The sequence below is a fragment of the Cibotium barometz genome, chromosome 49 (genome assembly GCF_041138505.1).
Source record: "Cibotium barometz isolate CiBa-2024 chromosome 49, ASM4113850v1, whole genome shotgun sequence".
Taxonomy (NCBI): Eukaryota; Viridiplantae; Streptophyta; class Polypodiopsida; order Cyatheales; family Cibotiaceae; genus Cibotium; species Cibotium barometz.
Genome location: NC_141094.1, coordinates 10,048,118 through 10,067,142, shown reverse-complemented (window position 1 = coordinate 10,067,142; position 19,025 = coordinate 10,048,118). Strand labels below are relative to the sequence as shown.

Below are 19,025 nucleotides of genomic sequence, written 5' to 3'. Positions count from 1 at the left end.
AATGCTAGAACAGTATTCAGGCACCAAATAGCACTCTCTGGATTTTTTTTTTGTTCTCTATTCGCGTGTATAAACGCGTCAGAACTGCTAAAAATCGCGTGTATATACGCGGATAATCTGTAATACATGCGTGTATAAACGCGTCAAAACTGAGAAATACGCGTGTATAAGCGCATCTAAAATAACAAAACGCGTGTATAGACGCATGTATCAACGCGTCTAAACTGAACAGAACGCGTGTATACACCCATGTATGAGCGCGTCTGAGCAGTCCTATACACGCGCTTTTACACGCATGTCTCTGGCCGCGATGATACACGCGCTGATACACGGACCCGCTACTTTTTTCACAAGTCATTTTTAGCGGCTAGGAGCGCGGGTATGAGCCCGATCCCTTCTAGTGGTTGAGATATTGATCTTAACTAGTACTATGATAAACATTGATGACCTACCTGGGTGATAACTTTCGCACTTATGTCTTTGGCCACGGTTGGTGTGATTATGGTTGATATGCCGCCAGTGAATGACAGGCCATGTGATAGCCACTTTGGAGTACTAGTTATGGCATAGTTATAGTGCCAGCTCATATAGTCGGGTTTACACTATAGACCGACCACTTTGTATTTTGTTGTAGGAGAGTACTTTCCCTTTATGTATGTACTCTTATCTTTTAGATAAATGGTTGTAGAGAAGAAAAGAAGATAGAAGAAAATTCAGCCATCCATCTCTCTCTTGTGTCTTGCACTCTCTCTCTTGTATGTGTGTGTGTGTGTGTGTTTTCTTACAAGGAACTCAATCTCTCTCTCTCTCCCCCACATTCTCTTTATGGAACCAGAGCTCTGGTTTGTGTTAGAGGAAAGCAAGAGGCAAGAAAAAGCAAGCAAGGAAGCAGTACACGAGTAAGAGCATCATCATCTGTTTCCCTTCTTGGGCTAGGAACAACACCCCTTTGTAGCTCCGGGAGCTACCGAGGGAGCTACACGTCTCCGATTGAGGAGCTATCTTTGTAGACTTCTAGGTTCCTTTGTGGTACATAGTACTTTGTACTGATGTTTTACGGCCAAAAGTACGTTTCGGGCGCGTCTCAGGATCTATTCCATCGCTGCCAGATATTTTTGATAGTTTTAAAAAGTTTTGGTTAAGAACTGTCTCTAGTCAAAATCTCGTTTTTGTAGTGCAACAGTGCATTTTCAGAGTGCAATAGTGTTTGCACATGTATTATTGACATTGTGTGTATTTACATGTACTCTGGTCAGATCTGGTAACCTACAGGTTATGTAGAAGTACTGTTGTAGTAGTCACAAAAGGTACTATTATATTACATGTTGCATACAAAAAAAATGTGTCTGGTACGAACTCAATCAGATTGTTAGTGAAAAGCTAGACAAGAACAACTTCCATGCTTGGAAGTTCAGAATGACCAATTTCCTTATGGGTAAAGGATTTTGGGACTATGTCAAAGGAGACAATGAGGAGCCTCCTAAGTTGTCTAAAGAGAATGCTAATCCAGTAGACATAAAGGCATTCAAGGATTAGAACCAAGGTGCAAGGAAATTCATGTATTGGCTTTAAATTAATGTAACAAACATGATGATAGGATACATACAAGATGCCAACACTCCAGTAGTTACATGGCAGAAACTTGGTGCAGATATTTTAGACCAACACAAAGGGAAGGAAATTGCAGCTAAAGCAAGAGCTACATACTGTGGAAAATGAATTTAAGCATGTCTATCAATGAGTATAAAAGATCAAGGGCATTGTTGAATCCCTTGGGTCTATCAATGTATTAGTGGAAGATGATGACTTGGTAAGTGTCTAATTGAATGTGCTTGGCATAGAGTACACGCCATTCAAAACCTCCATTCGATTCAAGAAGAATATTCTAAACTTTTGAGACTTGGTGTCTATGCTAATCATAAAATAAAAGTCTTTAGGTGAGGACTCTTCTCTGAACACATTAGAATATGCCTTCTACTCTAATTTAGGTAGAGGTAGAGGTAGAGGTAGAGGTCATGGTCAAGGCCAAGGTGGTGCCGACAAGGAAATCAGAATTATAGACAACAACAGTCCAATGATTCACAACAACAACAATCATACACAGGTGGAAGATGCCATTCTAAAGGCAGGGGGAGCCAAAGAGGTTGAGGTGGTTAGCAAAGAAATCAGAATGCAAATAGCATAGAGTGCTATTATTGTGGCAAACTAGGGTGAAAAGATGCAGGGGAGAAGAGATCTTGATCTCTTGCAAGCACACACACACACTCACAACACTCTATATACAAAGATAAGAGTACACACACTCACAACACTCTATATACAAAGATAAGAGTACACACAATATGAAAAGGTACTTCAACCATAACTCTGAAATTTGGAAAACGAGTGAACACCTCACTCTTCTCCTTCATGAAGTATACCCACACTTTCCTTGTGTGGTCATCAATAAATGTCACATAATACCTACAGCCTACCATAGACATGGTCTTCGTAGGACCCCATACATCTGAATGCACAACATCTAGTGCATTTCTGCTCACATGTCTGTCATGTGGAAATACATGCTTTGTTTGCTTTCCAAATTGGCATGCTTCACATATTTTCTACATACCTTCAACTTTAAACTTTGGCAGCCCTGTCACAATTCCTTTAGTCTACATAGACTTCATTCTCTGCACATTCACATGTCCAATTCTTTTATGTCAAATGTCTATGTTTGCAACAATTCCTGAACCATTTGCAAACATCCCAGCACTCAATTCAAGCATATTTACATTCAATGTAAATATTCTGCCCACTTTGTTGCCTTTTGCAACCAACCTGCACTTGTCTTTAAAGTCTTCAACATAACAACCATCAAGGTGGTTAAACAAAACCTGCAAACCCTGCTCAATCATTTGGCCAATTGAAACCAGATTCTTTGTTATGTTTGGAACATGAAGTACATCTGCAAGGTACTTCACTTTGCCATCCTGCATAGACAATGGCACATCTCCAACATGGGTAATTGGATGAGCAGTGCCATCCCCTGTTTCCACAAAACCTGGTCTTTCAAGGTTTTTCATCTCCTCGAACCACTCCCCATGACTTTTCATGTGGTTCAAAGCACCTGAATCAACGTACCATACATCATCTTTATGTGCTGCTTCAACATTTTCAGACATGGCATTAACGACATGTTGCATAACAAACAACCTTTCATTATTCTCATTGTTTCTGCTCAAGGATGCATAGTTGTTTTGCTGCAATTTCCCATTTTGCATGTCAGCCTACTTCTTATAATAATCTGCCTGCACATGTCCAGGCTTACCACAATCAAAGCATTCACGTGTATCATTATACTGCCTTTGCCAATTTTCACGACCTCTTTGACTCCCCCTGCCTCTGAATTGGCCTCTTCCACCTGCGTGTTGTTGTTGTTGTGAGTTCTGGGACTCTTGTTGTTGCTGCTCTACTGGCCATAATTCTGATTACCTGTTCGGCCACCTCCTTGGCTGTATCCACAGCCTCCTCTACCTCGTCCTCTTCCTAAACTTGTGTAGAAGGCCTATTGCTCTAAAGAACTGTTTTTGTTTTGTGAAGACTGTTGGTCTTCACCCAAGCTCTTCTCTTCTATAATCAACATAGACACCAAATCTGTGAAATTGGGAATGTTTTTCCGAGTCTGAATAGACGTCTTGAATGCCTTGTATTGTGGCCCGAGACCACGTAGACAGACTTCCACCTTATCATCATCATCTACTAAAATGCCAATAGATGCAAGGGATTCCACAATACCCTTGATCTTCAATGCATAGTCATTCATAGACATACTCTTTTTCTCCACAATATGAAGTTCATTCTTCAACAGTATCTTTCATGCCTTGGTATTTGTTTCATAGAGTTTTACCAAGGTGTCCCATGCCTCCTTGGGGGACTTGGCATCTTGTATGTGTCCAATCATGGTGTCTTGTATACTAATAGAGGGCCAATACATAACTTTTCTGGCTCCTTATTTCCAATCCTTGAACTCTTTCATATTTGCAGCAGTCGAATTGATCTCTGGTATCTCCGATGCCTCTTCATGCTCACCTTCTATGTAGTCCCAGTAACCCTTTCCCATCACAAAATTTGTCAACCTGAACCTCCAAGAATGGAAGTTGTTCTTGTCAAGATTCTCAGCAACAATCTGGTTTATGCCATCATTTGACATCTTGCGAGACACATAAATTTACCAGAAACAGCTTTCTGGTTTGTCCTGCACAAACTGCTGTATTTTCTGCAGTGGTATTGTACTACTCTCAAATGTCACAACCAGTGAGCTCAATGTGCATACATACACCCAATGGCAATTGTTGACCTCCTTGCAGCACACACAATGTCTGCACAACCAATCTATCTTCCTGCAGTTCTTAAAACAGAGTTCTGCATAGAATCGATGACTTACCCGCAGTGCTCGAAATCGCATGCTTTTCGAAAATGGAGGTCGTAACGCGCTCGAAACACGTTTTTGGCCTGAAAAACTTAGTCCAATAGGACATAATAGTTGCCCTATAGCTTTATTCCTGCGAAGAAAGCTCCTCAATCAGAGATCGTTTGTCGGTGCCTATCGTAGAGCTCCCGATAAGGGTGCCAACACAAATAGGGAAGAGTAGATGAAGCTCTTACCCTCGTACCACTTTCTGTGCTTGTCTTGCTTGCAGCTCAGCTCTTAGCATGAAGAACCAGGCTCTGATACCATGAAAAGATGCAGGGGAGAAGAAAGCTTGAGCTCTTGCAAGCACACACACACTTACAACACTCTATATACAAAGATAAGAGTACACACAATATGAAAAGGTACTCAACCAAATACATACTAGGGTTCTCTATAGTGTGAACCCAACTAAATGAGCTGGAGCTATAACTATGCCAGTCTCTAGAATGGTTGTCACTTAGCATGTCATCCCACTGGCCGCATATCACCCATGATCTCACCAACCATGCTAGTGGTGTAAGTGTGGGGCCTATCCCCTAGGCGGGTCATCAGTGTCCACTGCCTCACTAGATGAGCTCGATATCTCAACACAGAGCACATGGCAAAGAACTGCTATAAAAAGTAGAATGGCATTAAAAGTGGAAAGTTGCAACAAGGCAACTATGCATCATCTAGTAAACAATTAGGTGCTGACATAAGTGAGTAGCTATTTATGATGCAGCACATGCTTAGTTCCATAACAAGAGGTGCTAGGATCTTAAGATACATGGTATGTGGATTTTGGTGCCTCTAACCACTTGACCAATCATGCTGAGTGGTTTAGAGGCATGCAAAAAATGAAAAAACCAGGTTATGTAGAAATAGGTGAGGTGATGATGATGCACATCCCATTGCATATGTTGGTAAAGTGCCATTTTCTATATACAGGATGGAAAAATAAAGTACTTGGTAGATGTACTTCATGTTACAAATATTACAAAGAACCTGGTTTCTGTTGGAGAAATGGTTGAGCAGGGTCTACAAGTGAGGTTTAATCCTCAAGGATGTTTTGTGGAAGACTTCAAAAATCAGTGTCACTTGGTTGCAAAAAGGGTAATAGAAATGGTAGGATGTTTACCTTGTATGTGAACATGCCTGAAGTAAAGGTAGCCGTGATTGCACATGGAATAGTTGTCATTGCATATATTGACATATGGCACAAGCGCATTGGTCATGTGAATGTATACGACTGAAATCTATGCACGCCCAAAATATTTTTATTGGTTTGCCAAAGTTTAGGGTTGATAGTATGCACAAATTATGTGAAGCATGCCAGCTTGGTAAGCAGGCCAAACATGCTTTCCCACATGAAAAGCATGTCAGTGCAAGGCCACTATTATAGATGCCATACATTCAGATGTATGGGGACTGACCAAGATTGTAACAACAATTGCAAGTTGCAAGTATTATGTTACATTCATTGATGACCACACTAGGAAAGTGTGGATTTATTTTATGATGGAGGAAAGTGTTGCCATATATATATAGGCAGTGATGTGTGTGAACACACTTAGGACCGCCGGGGCACTTTTTCCCTCTTTAGGAGGTTTTTTCCCTCGGCTTGTATATACGCCCATCCTTCTAGGACTAACTTATCTTTTGTACATTGACACAATCTAATACACTTTGTGTTGTGTGCATTCTTGCTTCTTCTTCTCCAAGCTTTGTGTGCTTTCCTGCAACCCTAATTCCAACAATTGGTATCAGAGCGGGCATCGGCTCCCAGGGCTACACCGCCAGCACCCTCCGACTCACATTCTCCGATTGAGGTGAGCTTTCACGAGCGCTTGCAGGTCCCTATACTATGCAAACATGCCCGTAGGGCTTTGCGTTCTGAGAAATCACATCTGAGGTCGTTTACGGGCTTCGTTTTTTGTATTTCAAGTTCTGCACAGGTGTTTTCGTCATTTTCTGCAAAAATTTTGACAGTGCAATTTTCTGCAAAACAGGCATACGTATTCTATTGTGGACCGTGCTACACAGCACGAGTTGTTCTCTATTCAGTCTTTGCTTCATTACAGGTAGCTTTTGCATCAGTTTCAGTCAGTGGCCATGGCTGATAACAACAATGATGTATTTCGCATGTTATCTGCTGCTGATGACAAATTGGATGGAGACAGCAACTACCCACTTTGGGCATACATGATGCAGCATGTTTTGGTTGCAAAAGGAGTGTGGAACATTGTGCAGGGTATGGATGTACGTCCAGGTTCTGTGGATGTAGGATCTGTTGAGGATGTTGCAGGTTTTAGCAGCTCTACTGTTGCTGCTGTTTTACCCACTGTTGAACAAGCTCGTTGGGATGGTAAAGATGCGCAGGCTCATGCCTTGATTGCACTTTCTATCAAACGTAACATCACCCCACATATTCGTTCAACTAAAACATCAAAATAGGCTTGGGATATTCTAGCTGGTTTGTATGCAGGTCGTAATGAGGCAAAAATCGCTTACCTGCGTAAAGAGCTAGAATTGAAGATTATGCAGGAAGATGATGACATGAATGTTTTTCTTGCTGAGATTAAAGATCTCAAAGAACAGTTGATTTCTACAGGTGAAATTATTCCTGATCATTCTCTTGTGCAAATTGTTCTTGATGCTTTACCTGAGACATATCAGACTTTTGCTTCCACGTGGAGACTTCTTACTGAGGACAGACCTGATGCTGTCATGTATGATACTTTAGTCAACAAGCTCTTGCAAGAAGCGCAGTCCAGGCAAAATAGGGCCAGGCAGCATGCAGTTGATCAAGTATTTATTGCTGCCCAGCAGTAGAGAAGAAGTGGTAAGGCAGCCCCTTCCACTGTTTCTTCTCCTATTAGTAGGTCTGCAACTTCTTCTCCTTCCACAGGTAGCAACAATAAGTCTGAGAAGGCTCTTGATAAAGGCAAGAAAAAGACCAGGTGAAACTATTGTAAGGCAAATGATCATGTCATTAAGAATTGCCCTAAGCTAAAGGCTAAAGAGGCAAAGAAGAAAGAGTCAAATGCAGCCACAATAGCGGATGCTTCTACAAATGCAGATTCTGCAAATATTGTACAGGATACAGAATGGGCGTTTAGCGTGTATTGCTAGTATGACCCATCTGTACATGATGCATGTTTGGCAGTTTCTGTTGACTCTCATGTTTGGTATTTTGACAGTGGTGCTACAAAGCACATTACCTCGCATCGTGATATGTTCACTTCTCTTGAGGCTGTCCCTAATGGAAATACTGTCACATGTGCCAATAATGCTTCTTACCCAGTGAAGGGTGTTGGTAAAATTATGCTTACGGCTGTAAATGGCAGCGCTTTCACACTTTCAGATGCTTTGTATGTGCCAAGGATAAAGAAGAATCTATTGTCTGTCTCTACGCTTGCTAGACTTGGACTTGTAGTCAAATTTGTGGATGATAGATGTACTGTTCATGATTTGACTTTTGGTGATACAATTATTGTATCTGGCACCTTGTTTCGTGGGCTGTATAGGCTCAATTCTTATGACAAGTGTGTGGAAGATTCAGCAAATGCAGTTTCTGATGAAAAGGCAGTTTCATATGCAAAACTATGGCATGCTCGTTTTGGTCATCTGAACTTTGCTAGTTTGTTGCGTTTGCAGAAATTTGATATGGTTGCTTCATTGCCCCCTCTTGAGGCACCATTGAAACATGTTTGTGAAGGCTGTATTTTGGGCAAAATGTAGCGTTCTGCGTTTCTAAAGGATGGTTCTGTGCGGGCCACTCGCAAATTGCAACTTGTACATAGTGATGTATGTGGGCCTATGCAAACTCCGTCATTTGGTAAACACTTGTACTTCGTGACTTTCATTGATGATTACGCAAGGCATGCATGGGTATATCCACTAAAGGCAAAGTCCGAAGTGTTTTTGTGCTTCAAACAGTTTTTTCTTATGGTTGAAAATGTATCCAATTGTACTGTGGGCACCCTCCGTTCTGATCGGGGGGGGAGTACATTTCTAAAGAGTTTGATGCATTTCTGGCTAGTCGTGGGATAAAACACCAATGTACAGTGCCGTATACCCCTCAGCAAAATGGTGTTGCTGAGAGAAAAAACAGGTCACTTATGGAGATGGCACGATGTATGGTCAAGAGCCAAGCTTTGCCACATGCGTTTTGGCTTGAGGCTGTCATGTGTACTGCATATGTACTCAACAGGTGTCCCACTAAGGCCTTGCAGTCTATTACTCCATACGAAGCTTGGCATGGCAGGAAGCCTTCTATTGGTCACTTGCGTGTCTTTGATTGCTTGGCCTATGCTTTAGTGCCTGTGCAACAACACAGAAAATTGGATGATAAGGCTGTCAAATGCATTTTTGTTGGTTACAGTGCTCAGAGCAAGGGTTACAGATTGTATCATCTGCAGTCAAAGCGTATCTTGATTAGTCGAGATGTTGTTTTTGTGGAAGATGCTGTGCAGCCTTTGTTATCATGTACCAAAGAGACAGGTGTGAGCTCACGGGATGTATTTGATACGTTGTTGCCTCTATTTACAGTTGGGAATTAAAATGTAAGTCTTAATGAGGTAAATATTCAGCCTATGCAGATTTCAAACGACATCATAGATCAGCCTATTTCTGATGCAGATTTACAGGATATAATTCATGAGGATAGGGCTGAAAATGAGCAGGCTAGAGGTATGCCTAAATGGCTGGTGCAAACCTTGCGTGATAGTAAAATTGATGCACCTATATCTAGTCGTACTCATTCAGGTTTTCAGCATGCCTCTTATGCATCAGATTGTTATGCTTTGGCTGTGTCTAGTATGTGTGAAGAGGAAGAACCTCTTTCATTTGATGAGGCACAAAAATCAGAAAATTGGTTGGTTGCAATGCAAAGTGAATATGATGCTATAATGAAGAATGGTACATGGTCTTTGTGTGATTTGCCTATTAGTAAAAAGGCCATTGGATGTAAGTGGGTTTTTAAGTTGAAACGAAAGCCAGATGGCAGTGTTGATCGCTATAAGGCTAGACTTGTTGCAAAGGGTTATGCTCAAGAAAAGGGCATTGATTTTGATGAGACCTTTGCTCCCACTTGTCGTATGACTACCATTCGTAGCATTTGTGCATTGGCAACTCATAATGGTTGGAATGTACATCAGTTGGACATAAAGAGTGCGTTCTTGAATGGAGATTTGCATGAGGAGGTGTATGTATCGCAGCCTCGTGGTTTTGTTCAAAAAGGGCAGGAAAACAAAGTGTGCAGGTTGAAAAAGGCTTTATATGGTTTAAAGCAAGCTCCACGAGCTTGGTATGAAAAGATACATGCATATTTGACTGCACATGGTTTTCAGAATAGTCCAACAGAAAGCACTTTATATGTTAAATGTGTGGATGATGTACATCTAATCATTGCTCTCTATGTCGATGACATGCTGCTCACAGGACCAAATGAAAGTCATATTGCTGATTTTAAGGCTGATTTGAATGCCTCTTTTGAGATGTCAGATTTGGGGCATTTGCGTCATTATTTGGGGATACAATTTAAGCAGTGTGATGGAGGTATTGCTTTGTGTCAGACGAAGTATATTGAGACATTTTTGCGGAGATTTGGCCTTGAAGACTGCAAGCCTATTGCTACTCCAATGGAGACAGGTTTGAAGTTGAGTCTTCATGATACTGGAGATCACTTTGATGTCACACTCTATCAGACAACTGTTGGTTGCCTCATTTATGTATGCATTACGAGGCCGGACATTCAGTTTGCAGTCTCACAGGTGAGCAGGTTTATGCATAGCCCAGGGTCTCAGCATTGGAAGGCAGTTAAACGCATCTTTTGCTACTTGAGTGGCACCATACATCTTGGGTTGTTTTATCCCAAGGGGGGATCGTTGCCACCAGATTTACATGCTTTTTCGGACTCAGATTGGGCTAGTTGCTATGACACAAGAGTGTCCACAAGTGGTTTTTGTTTCATGCTCGGTAGCTCATGCATATCTTGGTTGAGCAAGAAGCAACCTACTATGGCCACTTCGAGTTGTGAAGCTGAGTACAGGGTAGCTTTCACAGCTACGGTTGAGTGTGTGTGGCTCAGACGACTTATGGCTGACTTAGGTGTTGGACAAGAGTCTACCACCTCTATCTTCACTGACAGTCAGAGCGCATTGGCAGTTGTGAGAAACCCAGTTTTTCATGCTCGCACAAAGCACATTGAGGTGCATTATCACTATGTCAGGGAGAGACTCTTAGCAGGAGAGATCAGCTTGGCCTATGTGCCAACACAGGACAACCTCGCCGATCTTTTCACAAAGGCACTTCCTCGTGAGAAGTTTGAAGCTTTCCGCAAAGCTTTGGGCTTGCTCCCCTTTGTGGACTGATCTACTTCGGGCATGGCACTCCCCTATACATGAGTGCCAGCTCTCGTTCACACCATCACTCCCAGGGGGGATTTGTTGCCATATATATATAGGCAGTGATGTGTGTGAACACACTTAGGACCGCCGGGGCACTTTTTCCCTCTTTAGGAGGTTTTTTTCCCCCGGCTTGTATATACGCCCATCCTTCTAGGGCTAACTTATCTTTTGTACATTGACACAATCTAATACACTTTGTGTTGTGTGCATTCTTGCTTCTTCTTCTCCAAGCTTTGTGTGCTTTCCTGCAACCCTAATTCCAACAGAAAGTGAGGTGTTTTCTCACTTTCAAAGGTTTAAAGCCTTGGTCAAGAAGGAAAAAGACATGCAAATAAAATGCCTGAGATCAAATGGTAGGGGAGAATATTTCTCCAATGAGTTCAATAATTTTTTAAGGAAGTAGGAAATCAAGAGACCGTTTACATGCAGGTACACTCTGCCAACAACAGAATGCATCTTTATTAGTTATGCTATGGAGTAGAAAGATTATAGATGTTATAACCCTACTACTCGTGAGATGTGACTAAGTAGGGATATTGTCTTTGATGAGATGAGTAGCTCAAATGCACCAGTAGTGAAGGCAACAAAAGATGCACATGTAAGAAGTGTTGATGTTGCACCACATGTAGAGTAGCAATCATAGGTGCTTAGTGGACCTGGAGAGTCCTCTAGCAGTGAATCCAATATTAGCCCATGGTCACAGCCCATAGTCAGGCAAGTTGAGAATAGATGTAGGTACACATGTATCATGCAGAGGGAAGGAAAAGGTAGATCAACCTTTTGTGCCTAATCTGTTAGTAGGTCACTCATATGTGGAAGGAAAAGGTAGATCAACCTTTTGTGCTTAATCTGTCAGTAGGTCACTCATATGTGGATGGTAACTCTAGTGGCTATGAGCAGAGCCTTGATGAGGTGCTTGGCATTCCATCAGTGGTTACTCCTGGTGTAAGGAGAATGAGGGTTGTTTTGAGGACCCTCGATAGTGATCCAAGTGTACACAGGTCTATAAGGGTTAGGTACCCTGTTGATAGGTTGAGATATGATGGATATACAACCCATCATTATGCTTACATGGTTAAAGCAATACATGAATTGGATCCCACTTGTTTTGAGCAATACATGAATTGGATCCCACTTGTTTTGAGCAAGCATTTGAAAATAAGAAATGGGAAGATTCCATGAATGAGGAGATGGCAGCATTGGATTTAAATGCAACATGGGAGCTAGTGCCTTTGCCTAAGGAAAAGAAGGCAATTGGATATAAGTGGGTTAATAAAGTTAAGCATAATGCTGATGGTTCAATGAGTAGGTATAAGGCAAGATTGGTGGCAAAAGGCTATGCGCAGACTTATGACATTGACTATGAGAAGACATTCAGTTCAATTGCAAGAATGGCAACCGTGAGAACTGTTATTTTTATGGCTGCAACAAAGGGTTGGTCTTTACATCAGATGGATGTAAAGAATGCCTTCTTTCATGGTGACTTGCAATCCTAGAAGTCTACATGATGTAGAGAGTGATGCATACCCACATTTTGTGTGCAAGTTATGCAAAACCTTGTATGGCTTGAAGAAGGCACCTAGAGCATGGTCTAACAAGATCGGGGAGTATCTTGTTACCACTAGATTTCAAATATCCAATGTAGATTTTTCACTTTATGTGAAAAATACAAATAGAGGGATCATGCTATTAGTTATCTATGTCGATGACTTGATTATCACTGTTGATAGTGATGTTGACACACATGATGTCAGGAGGCTTTTGAAGCAAAAGTTTGAGATGAAGGATTTGGATGAGCTATGGTATTTCTTGGGCATAGAGGTGGTGAGATCACCGCATAGTATTTTGTTACTATACAAAGGCAATATGTCTTGGACATATTGTCCAAGTATGGTATGACAGGCTATAAGCCTCTGAGAGTGCCATTGGAGTAGAACACAAAGCTTTCCATAGATACAGGTGAGCTTTTGGAGGACCCCACTACATACAGGCACATAGTGGGTAGCTTCATATAGATGTCCATTACTAGGCCAGACTTGAGCTATGATGTTCGAATTGTGAGTAAGTTTATGCAAGCCCCTAGGAAGCCACACTTGGATATGCAGCTAGACAAATTCTTAGGTACATAAAGTCCACAGTTGTTTATGGACTTTTCTATGAGGCTGGTATAGAGATACAACTACATGGGTACATAGATGCTGATTGGGCTAGTAGTGTTGCAGATAATAGATCTACTAATGGTTTTATGTTCTGATTTGGGAGTGTTGCTGCTGTGAGTTGGAGAAGTAAGAAGCAACTAAGAGTTGCCTTGTCGAGTACAAAGGCATTGATGATCCACCTGGGTGGATCCACCTGGGTGATAGCTTCTGCACTTATGTCATTGGTACGCTTATGGTTGATATGATGCCAGTCGGATGACAAGATGTGTGATAGCCACTTTGGAGTACTAGAGTTATGGCATAGTTATAGCGCTAGGGAGAGTACTTTTCCTTTATGTATGCACTCTTATCTTTTAGATATATATGGTTGTAGAAAAGAAAATAAGATAGAAGAAAATTCAGCCATCCATCTCTCTCTTGTGTCTTGCACACTCTTGTGCATGTGTGTGTGTGTGTGTGTGTGTGTGTGTTTGCTTGTTGCAAGGAACTCATGCTTTCTCTCTCCCCCACATTCTCTTTACACTATGAAACCTAAAAATTAAAAAAACTTCCAAAGTTAGTGTGCAACTAACTATGAATTAAGAGAGAGATATTGTGAGAGCTCACTATGCCTACAAGATAGATCTCTCTATACATTGTAAGAGCTTTGTGTATGCAAGAGAGATTTCTATGCATAAAAAGGTAATGCATTTGATATCTCTCTTTACTTTTTTATCCTAAAAAAAGGGAATCAACTAATTGATCCTCAAGACACCATCAAAGTGCAAGCATTCTTTCAAGCATAAACAAGGTAGGTGCTATAGAGGAGGAGAGAGGCCACATTGTCAGTTTTTCAAAATCCAAGCATCCCTCTACAAAAATGTTGTAGTTTCACCATCTTACAAGGTTAGTAGATGGGTTCTACAATTATAATGACTCTTCCATTACCTTTCAGGACTTTATGATGATCAATCTTAACTTCTATTCCAAGGGAAGCCTTAACTTATTTAGATAACTCACCTTTGTATGGGCAGGAGAGAGACAAGTATTCCAAATCAAATTGACATTCTCTTCCTCTTTGGATGGGCATAAGAGAGATGGGTATTCCAAATAAAAATAATATTCTCTTCCAAAGAGGAAAACTTTGGGCCTTGGACACTAAAAACATGATAAAGAAAATACATTTCAAATGCCTTTCATGTTATTATGTTGCATACACATGAGGTGATGGTTAGTACCCTTAACTACAAGTGGATGTATACATAGCGACGTCCTGGCACAACCATTCTGCAACAAAGGAAATTTGGACTTTCTAATTTCTTTTGAACAACTATGCACATGGCTAGGTGCATGCAGCTAGAGCTGGCAAACAAAGGAAATTTGGAGTTTCTAATTTCTTTTGAACAACTATGCACATGGATAGGTGCATGCAACTAGAGCTATGCATATTGCATAACTCTCTTCATTAAATCTATGCATAGATCTCTCATGAATGAGATTTATTCTCATGCATAGCTCTTATACATAGATATCTCTCTTTATGCATGCTCTTATTATGCATAGCTCTTATGCATAGAGTTCTCTAGATCATAGTCTCATGCATAAGCCTAAACTATGTATTAAGACTATGAAATCCCTAAACCTAAACTATGTATTAAGACTATGCATAAGCCTAAACTATGTATTAAGACTATGAAAACCCTAAACCCTAGCACCTAAGGGTACAAACCCAAAAAAAAAACATAAATATCAAAAGATCTTGTGTGTAAGAGCTTCCTTGAGTGGTTAAGAAGAGTTGGGATCAAAAAATGCGAGACCTACAATAAAAAACAAGAAAATGAGGTAAGCATGAGAGCTTAATAAATGCATGAAAGCTTAATAAATGTTCAATTTATTTGTTATTGTGAGAATTTGGTCTAACCTTGTTCTTGGTAAAAGATTCATGTTTCAGTCCTTCATGTTTTAAACGTTACAAAGAACCTTGTTTCTATTAGACAAATATGGTTAACCAAGGTGTGTAAAGTGAGGTATAATCCTCATGGATGTTATGTAGAAGATTTCAATAATTACCACTGCTAGCATGCTTGAAGTGAAGGCTATGATATTTGCATATATGATCAGGTGTGAAAGATAACAGTGGAAGATTGAATACATCCAACATAAGAGAACCATGAAGAGTAGACATAATATACCATTAAGCAGCCTTATCTTTCTTGTCCATTCGGATGAAAGTGTTTTCTAATCAATAAATAACTGCCCATCAGTAATAGGTGAACCATCAAGAGTGACAGTGACAATTTCTTATAAACTGATGTACGATCATCATTGTATAAATTCATTCAAAAGTTTACAAGGAGAGCATCCAGGGAGAAACCATAGTACCAGACAGAAATGAATTCTTTGAGCATTGACACATTCATGAGACTATTAAAAACTTCAAGAGCAAATGATTTCAAGGTTGAGAAAGCAGTACTTATTTGTATTTTAGTGGTGACAATTAAAGGCCGCTGTTTCATTTTCAGTTGTTACGAGTCCACAATTGTAAGGGTAGGTAGGAACTTTATGAAATGCTAGAATGCTATTTTTCAAGAGGCCATTTAAATGACGAGTTTTTCGAGGTCAATGACCGGGTGGAATAGATCAGAAAGCCCTCAGGCAGGCCATTCTAAGAAGTTAGTGCACCATGGTAGCAATTATTCCAGCCTCTAATTAAGCTTGTTTTTGTTATGTAAACAATCCTGAATCAGTGCAAGCTGCAAATGCCCTTTCCTGCTCTCTCTTTAAAGGTATCTGGTTTGCACAGTTGACCTCTGTGGCTTTGATGCAACGCATGGCTGATGCACAAGAGCGCAACATCTTTGACCCCACCACCTTAGACATGCTGCTGTTGGACCAGCCCTGCACAACACACGCTCTTGAGGGTCCTGACAATAATTTCCTTCTAGTAGCTCAGTATTCATCCCCCTCGTGCGAGATTCCCCTTCATGATCTGGTGTTGTCGCCCAACTTGGAAGCCTTGGAACCCTTTCTCCCTTTCAAGCCACAAGCTATCCACCATGGCGCTCCTAACAAGGATGAGAGTGAGCTGAAATTGCTGCCTGAGCTGCCCCCTCGGCCTCCAACAGCCCGCCACCGCCCCATTCCTGGCCTTCACACTGCGCCGCCCATGAGGAAAGGAACGCTCTCTTACAGAGAAGCTCACATACGCTCTGAGAGACAGAGACGACAAGGCATGGCCAGCTTGTTCTTAACGCTGAGGTCTCTGCTTCCCATGACAAACTTCAAGGTAAATGAATATATTCACGTGCTCAAGTCGTTCTCTCTCTCCTCCTCTTTTGATGTTTAGTGGCAGGATATGATTCATCATGCACGTGCTTACGTAGCTTGAATTCTTTTAAACACGAGCTGTTTGACAATTAGTCGAGTGTTATGAACGTGTAAGGTTCTCATGCTTAAAAGCTTTTTAACAACTACTGAAGTGTTATGCACGTGCAAGCTTCTCAAGCTTAAAAGCTAAAGCAGGACGTGCTCGCTCTGCAAGTGTTTACATGCTTCATGACACTACTAAGCAACCGAATTTCCATTAATTTTGATAACCCTGCTCGAGTAATTCGTGTTTTCTAGTAAACGCTTTGTGGGTTGCGCGCATGTAGTCGGACAGGTGCACTATAGTGAGCTACGTGATAGAGTACTTGCAATACTTGAACGAGAAACTGCAGCAGCTGGCCAAGACGAAGGCGGAGCTGGAGGCTGCAGCTGAGAGAAGGGGGCCATCAGACACCAACGGCGGCGACGATGGGAACGGTGGTCTGGCGCAGCGCCAGCAGTACTGCATGGGAGGTCGCGCGTTGCCGTTCCCGTCGAATCTGACGGTGCGGTTCTGGAGCAGCACTGACGTCTTCATTTCCCTCAACTGCCCCAAAAAGAGGGGTCTCTGGCCGGAGCTTCTTTCCGTCCTGCAAGACAAACTCCAACTCGACGTGCAGAACGTCACCTTGTCCACGACGCCAAGCTTCTGCGTCCACTCGATCTACGCTAATGTATTACTACTGAAGCTAAGTCTCGTATGGTTTGAATTTCATTAATTGTGTCGACCGGAGGCTCAAGTCCAAATCGTAATTTATGGTTTCTGATCACGATCGTAATTAATGGTCTCTGCTGTGATCAGGTACGTAATGCCGATCATGACGTCTCCTGCGACAAACTAAGGGCTACACTTGTCGACTTCGTAGCTGCGCAGATGGGCTCCTACAATCTAGACAAACACGCATGGAGTCTGGACTGCCGGGTTCCTGCTCAGGAGAGTTAATACTCACCCTCGCAGCCGCTTCTTGGCCCTCTCTAGACTGTACGGCGCCCCCTCTCCTCTTTTTTGACGGATTTTAAACCTTTGAAAATTTATGAAGCCCTCGCATCTTAGCATAATGTATTCCACCTATTGCTCACATGGAACGTTAAAGTATGTATTAACTTGTTTCTATGGTATTTGAGCATTACTTATGTTGATTTTCTATACATTCAATCTAGAGAGGAAAAAAGGATTCGTTATTATGCAAGTTGTCAATCATCTAAGTACTAATTTAGGGAATCGTGTGAAACAGTCTATGCATGCAAACGTGCAAGTCAAACTTTATATAATTCATTATTATAATACTTTAAGAAAAAATAGATTTTCCTTTATTGTGAAGCATCTTAAAAATCAAGTAGAGCCTAGATCCTAATAGGCCCATTTTACCCTCAAGAAGGTGAAAGACGATAGTAGTAGACACACATACACACATACGAACACAATATAAAAATGCCTTAAAACCTCTTGACCATGGTGTTGCCTTGCAAATATTTTCTATGATGGTGGTGAGAAATACATTGTGGATACATGTGTGCTTCTTCTTTACATCACAAAAGAATATGCTCTTTGGGGCATGCATGATTATTGAAGCGAATATTTGTTTAGCCTCTTGGGGATCCACACATTAGTATTATGAGTAGGAGAATTATCTGAAGTAACACACACACACACACACACACACACACATATATATATGTCACTATAATTTTATGGGGGCCCTAGTGACAACTGAAGTGCCATTATGGATCCCTTGTAAAATGTCATTAAGAAATCGTATCTGCTGATATATCCCATAGCACGACTGTTAGGCGACACTTTGTATGCCGGTGAGCAATATTTTTAATGTCACTCTAAGCGACATTATTTAAGTGAATCCTCTATAATATAATATTATTTAAGAGTCATTAAGTGGTGACACATTAGATTCAATATTCATGCATTTTTTAAATTATCGCCACATACGTAGAGTGTAGTATTCTCTCTCTCTCTCTCTCTCTCTCTCTCTCTCTCTCTCTCACACACACACACACACACACACACACACACACATTATCACAATCCTATCTCTCTCTCTCTCTCTCTCTCTCTCTCTCTCTCTCTCTCAAAATCATTTCTCACTCTCTACCATCGATCTATCATTATGTGTGGTAAAGAGAATGCGGGGGAGAGAGAGAGAGATTGAGTTCCTTGCAAGCAAACATACACACACACACACACACACACACACATAAGAGACAGCAAGACACAAGAGAGAGATGGATGGCTAAAGTTTCTTCTATCTTGCATGTTCTTGGCTTGAGCCAGAATGAGAATATATTCATCCACCAACCTATCCTTTTGGACTTGGAACTCTACAAAGCCTTGTCTCTCATAGGAGAACCGGTCCTAATTTAGACTATTGAATGCATAGAATTTCATATGCCAAATTTTCTCATTTCATGTCCTATAATATTTTGGGACTTTCGTAACCTCATTGGAAGAAACCTCATTATAGAGGGTTCAACTATGCAATATCTTGTTTTGTGTTACTTTTGTGGTAGGCAATTGAGAGAGAGAGAGAGAGAGAGAGAGAGAGAGAGAGAGAGAGAGAGTTGGAGGGAGGGAATATTTTTGGAATCTACTCGCTAGAAATAGCTCGCTATAATATATCCCCCAGATTATGTGCATGTTAGTCATCTTATGCCGACTACTAA

The 19,025-nt window shown here is 41.2% G+C and overlaps 1 protein-coding gene across 1 annotated transcript; it reads left to right on the top strand.

Annotated features, from left to right (window-relative positions):
• The first annotated feature begins 15,813 nt into the window (after positions 1–15,813).
• LOC147610275 (transcription factor MYC2-like) lies at positions 15,814–17,385 on the top strand. Its single transcript, XM_086786254.1, has 3 exons — positions 15,814–16,269; positions 16,637–17,023; positions 17,152–17,385. The coding sequence occupies exons 1-3, from the start codon at positions 15,814–15,816 to the stop codon at positions 17,290–17,292; spliced, it is 984 nt and encodes a 327-aa protein (XP_086642380.1). The 3' UTR covers positions 17,293–17,385.
• Positions 17,386–19,025: the final 1,640 nt, after the last annotated feature.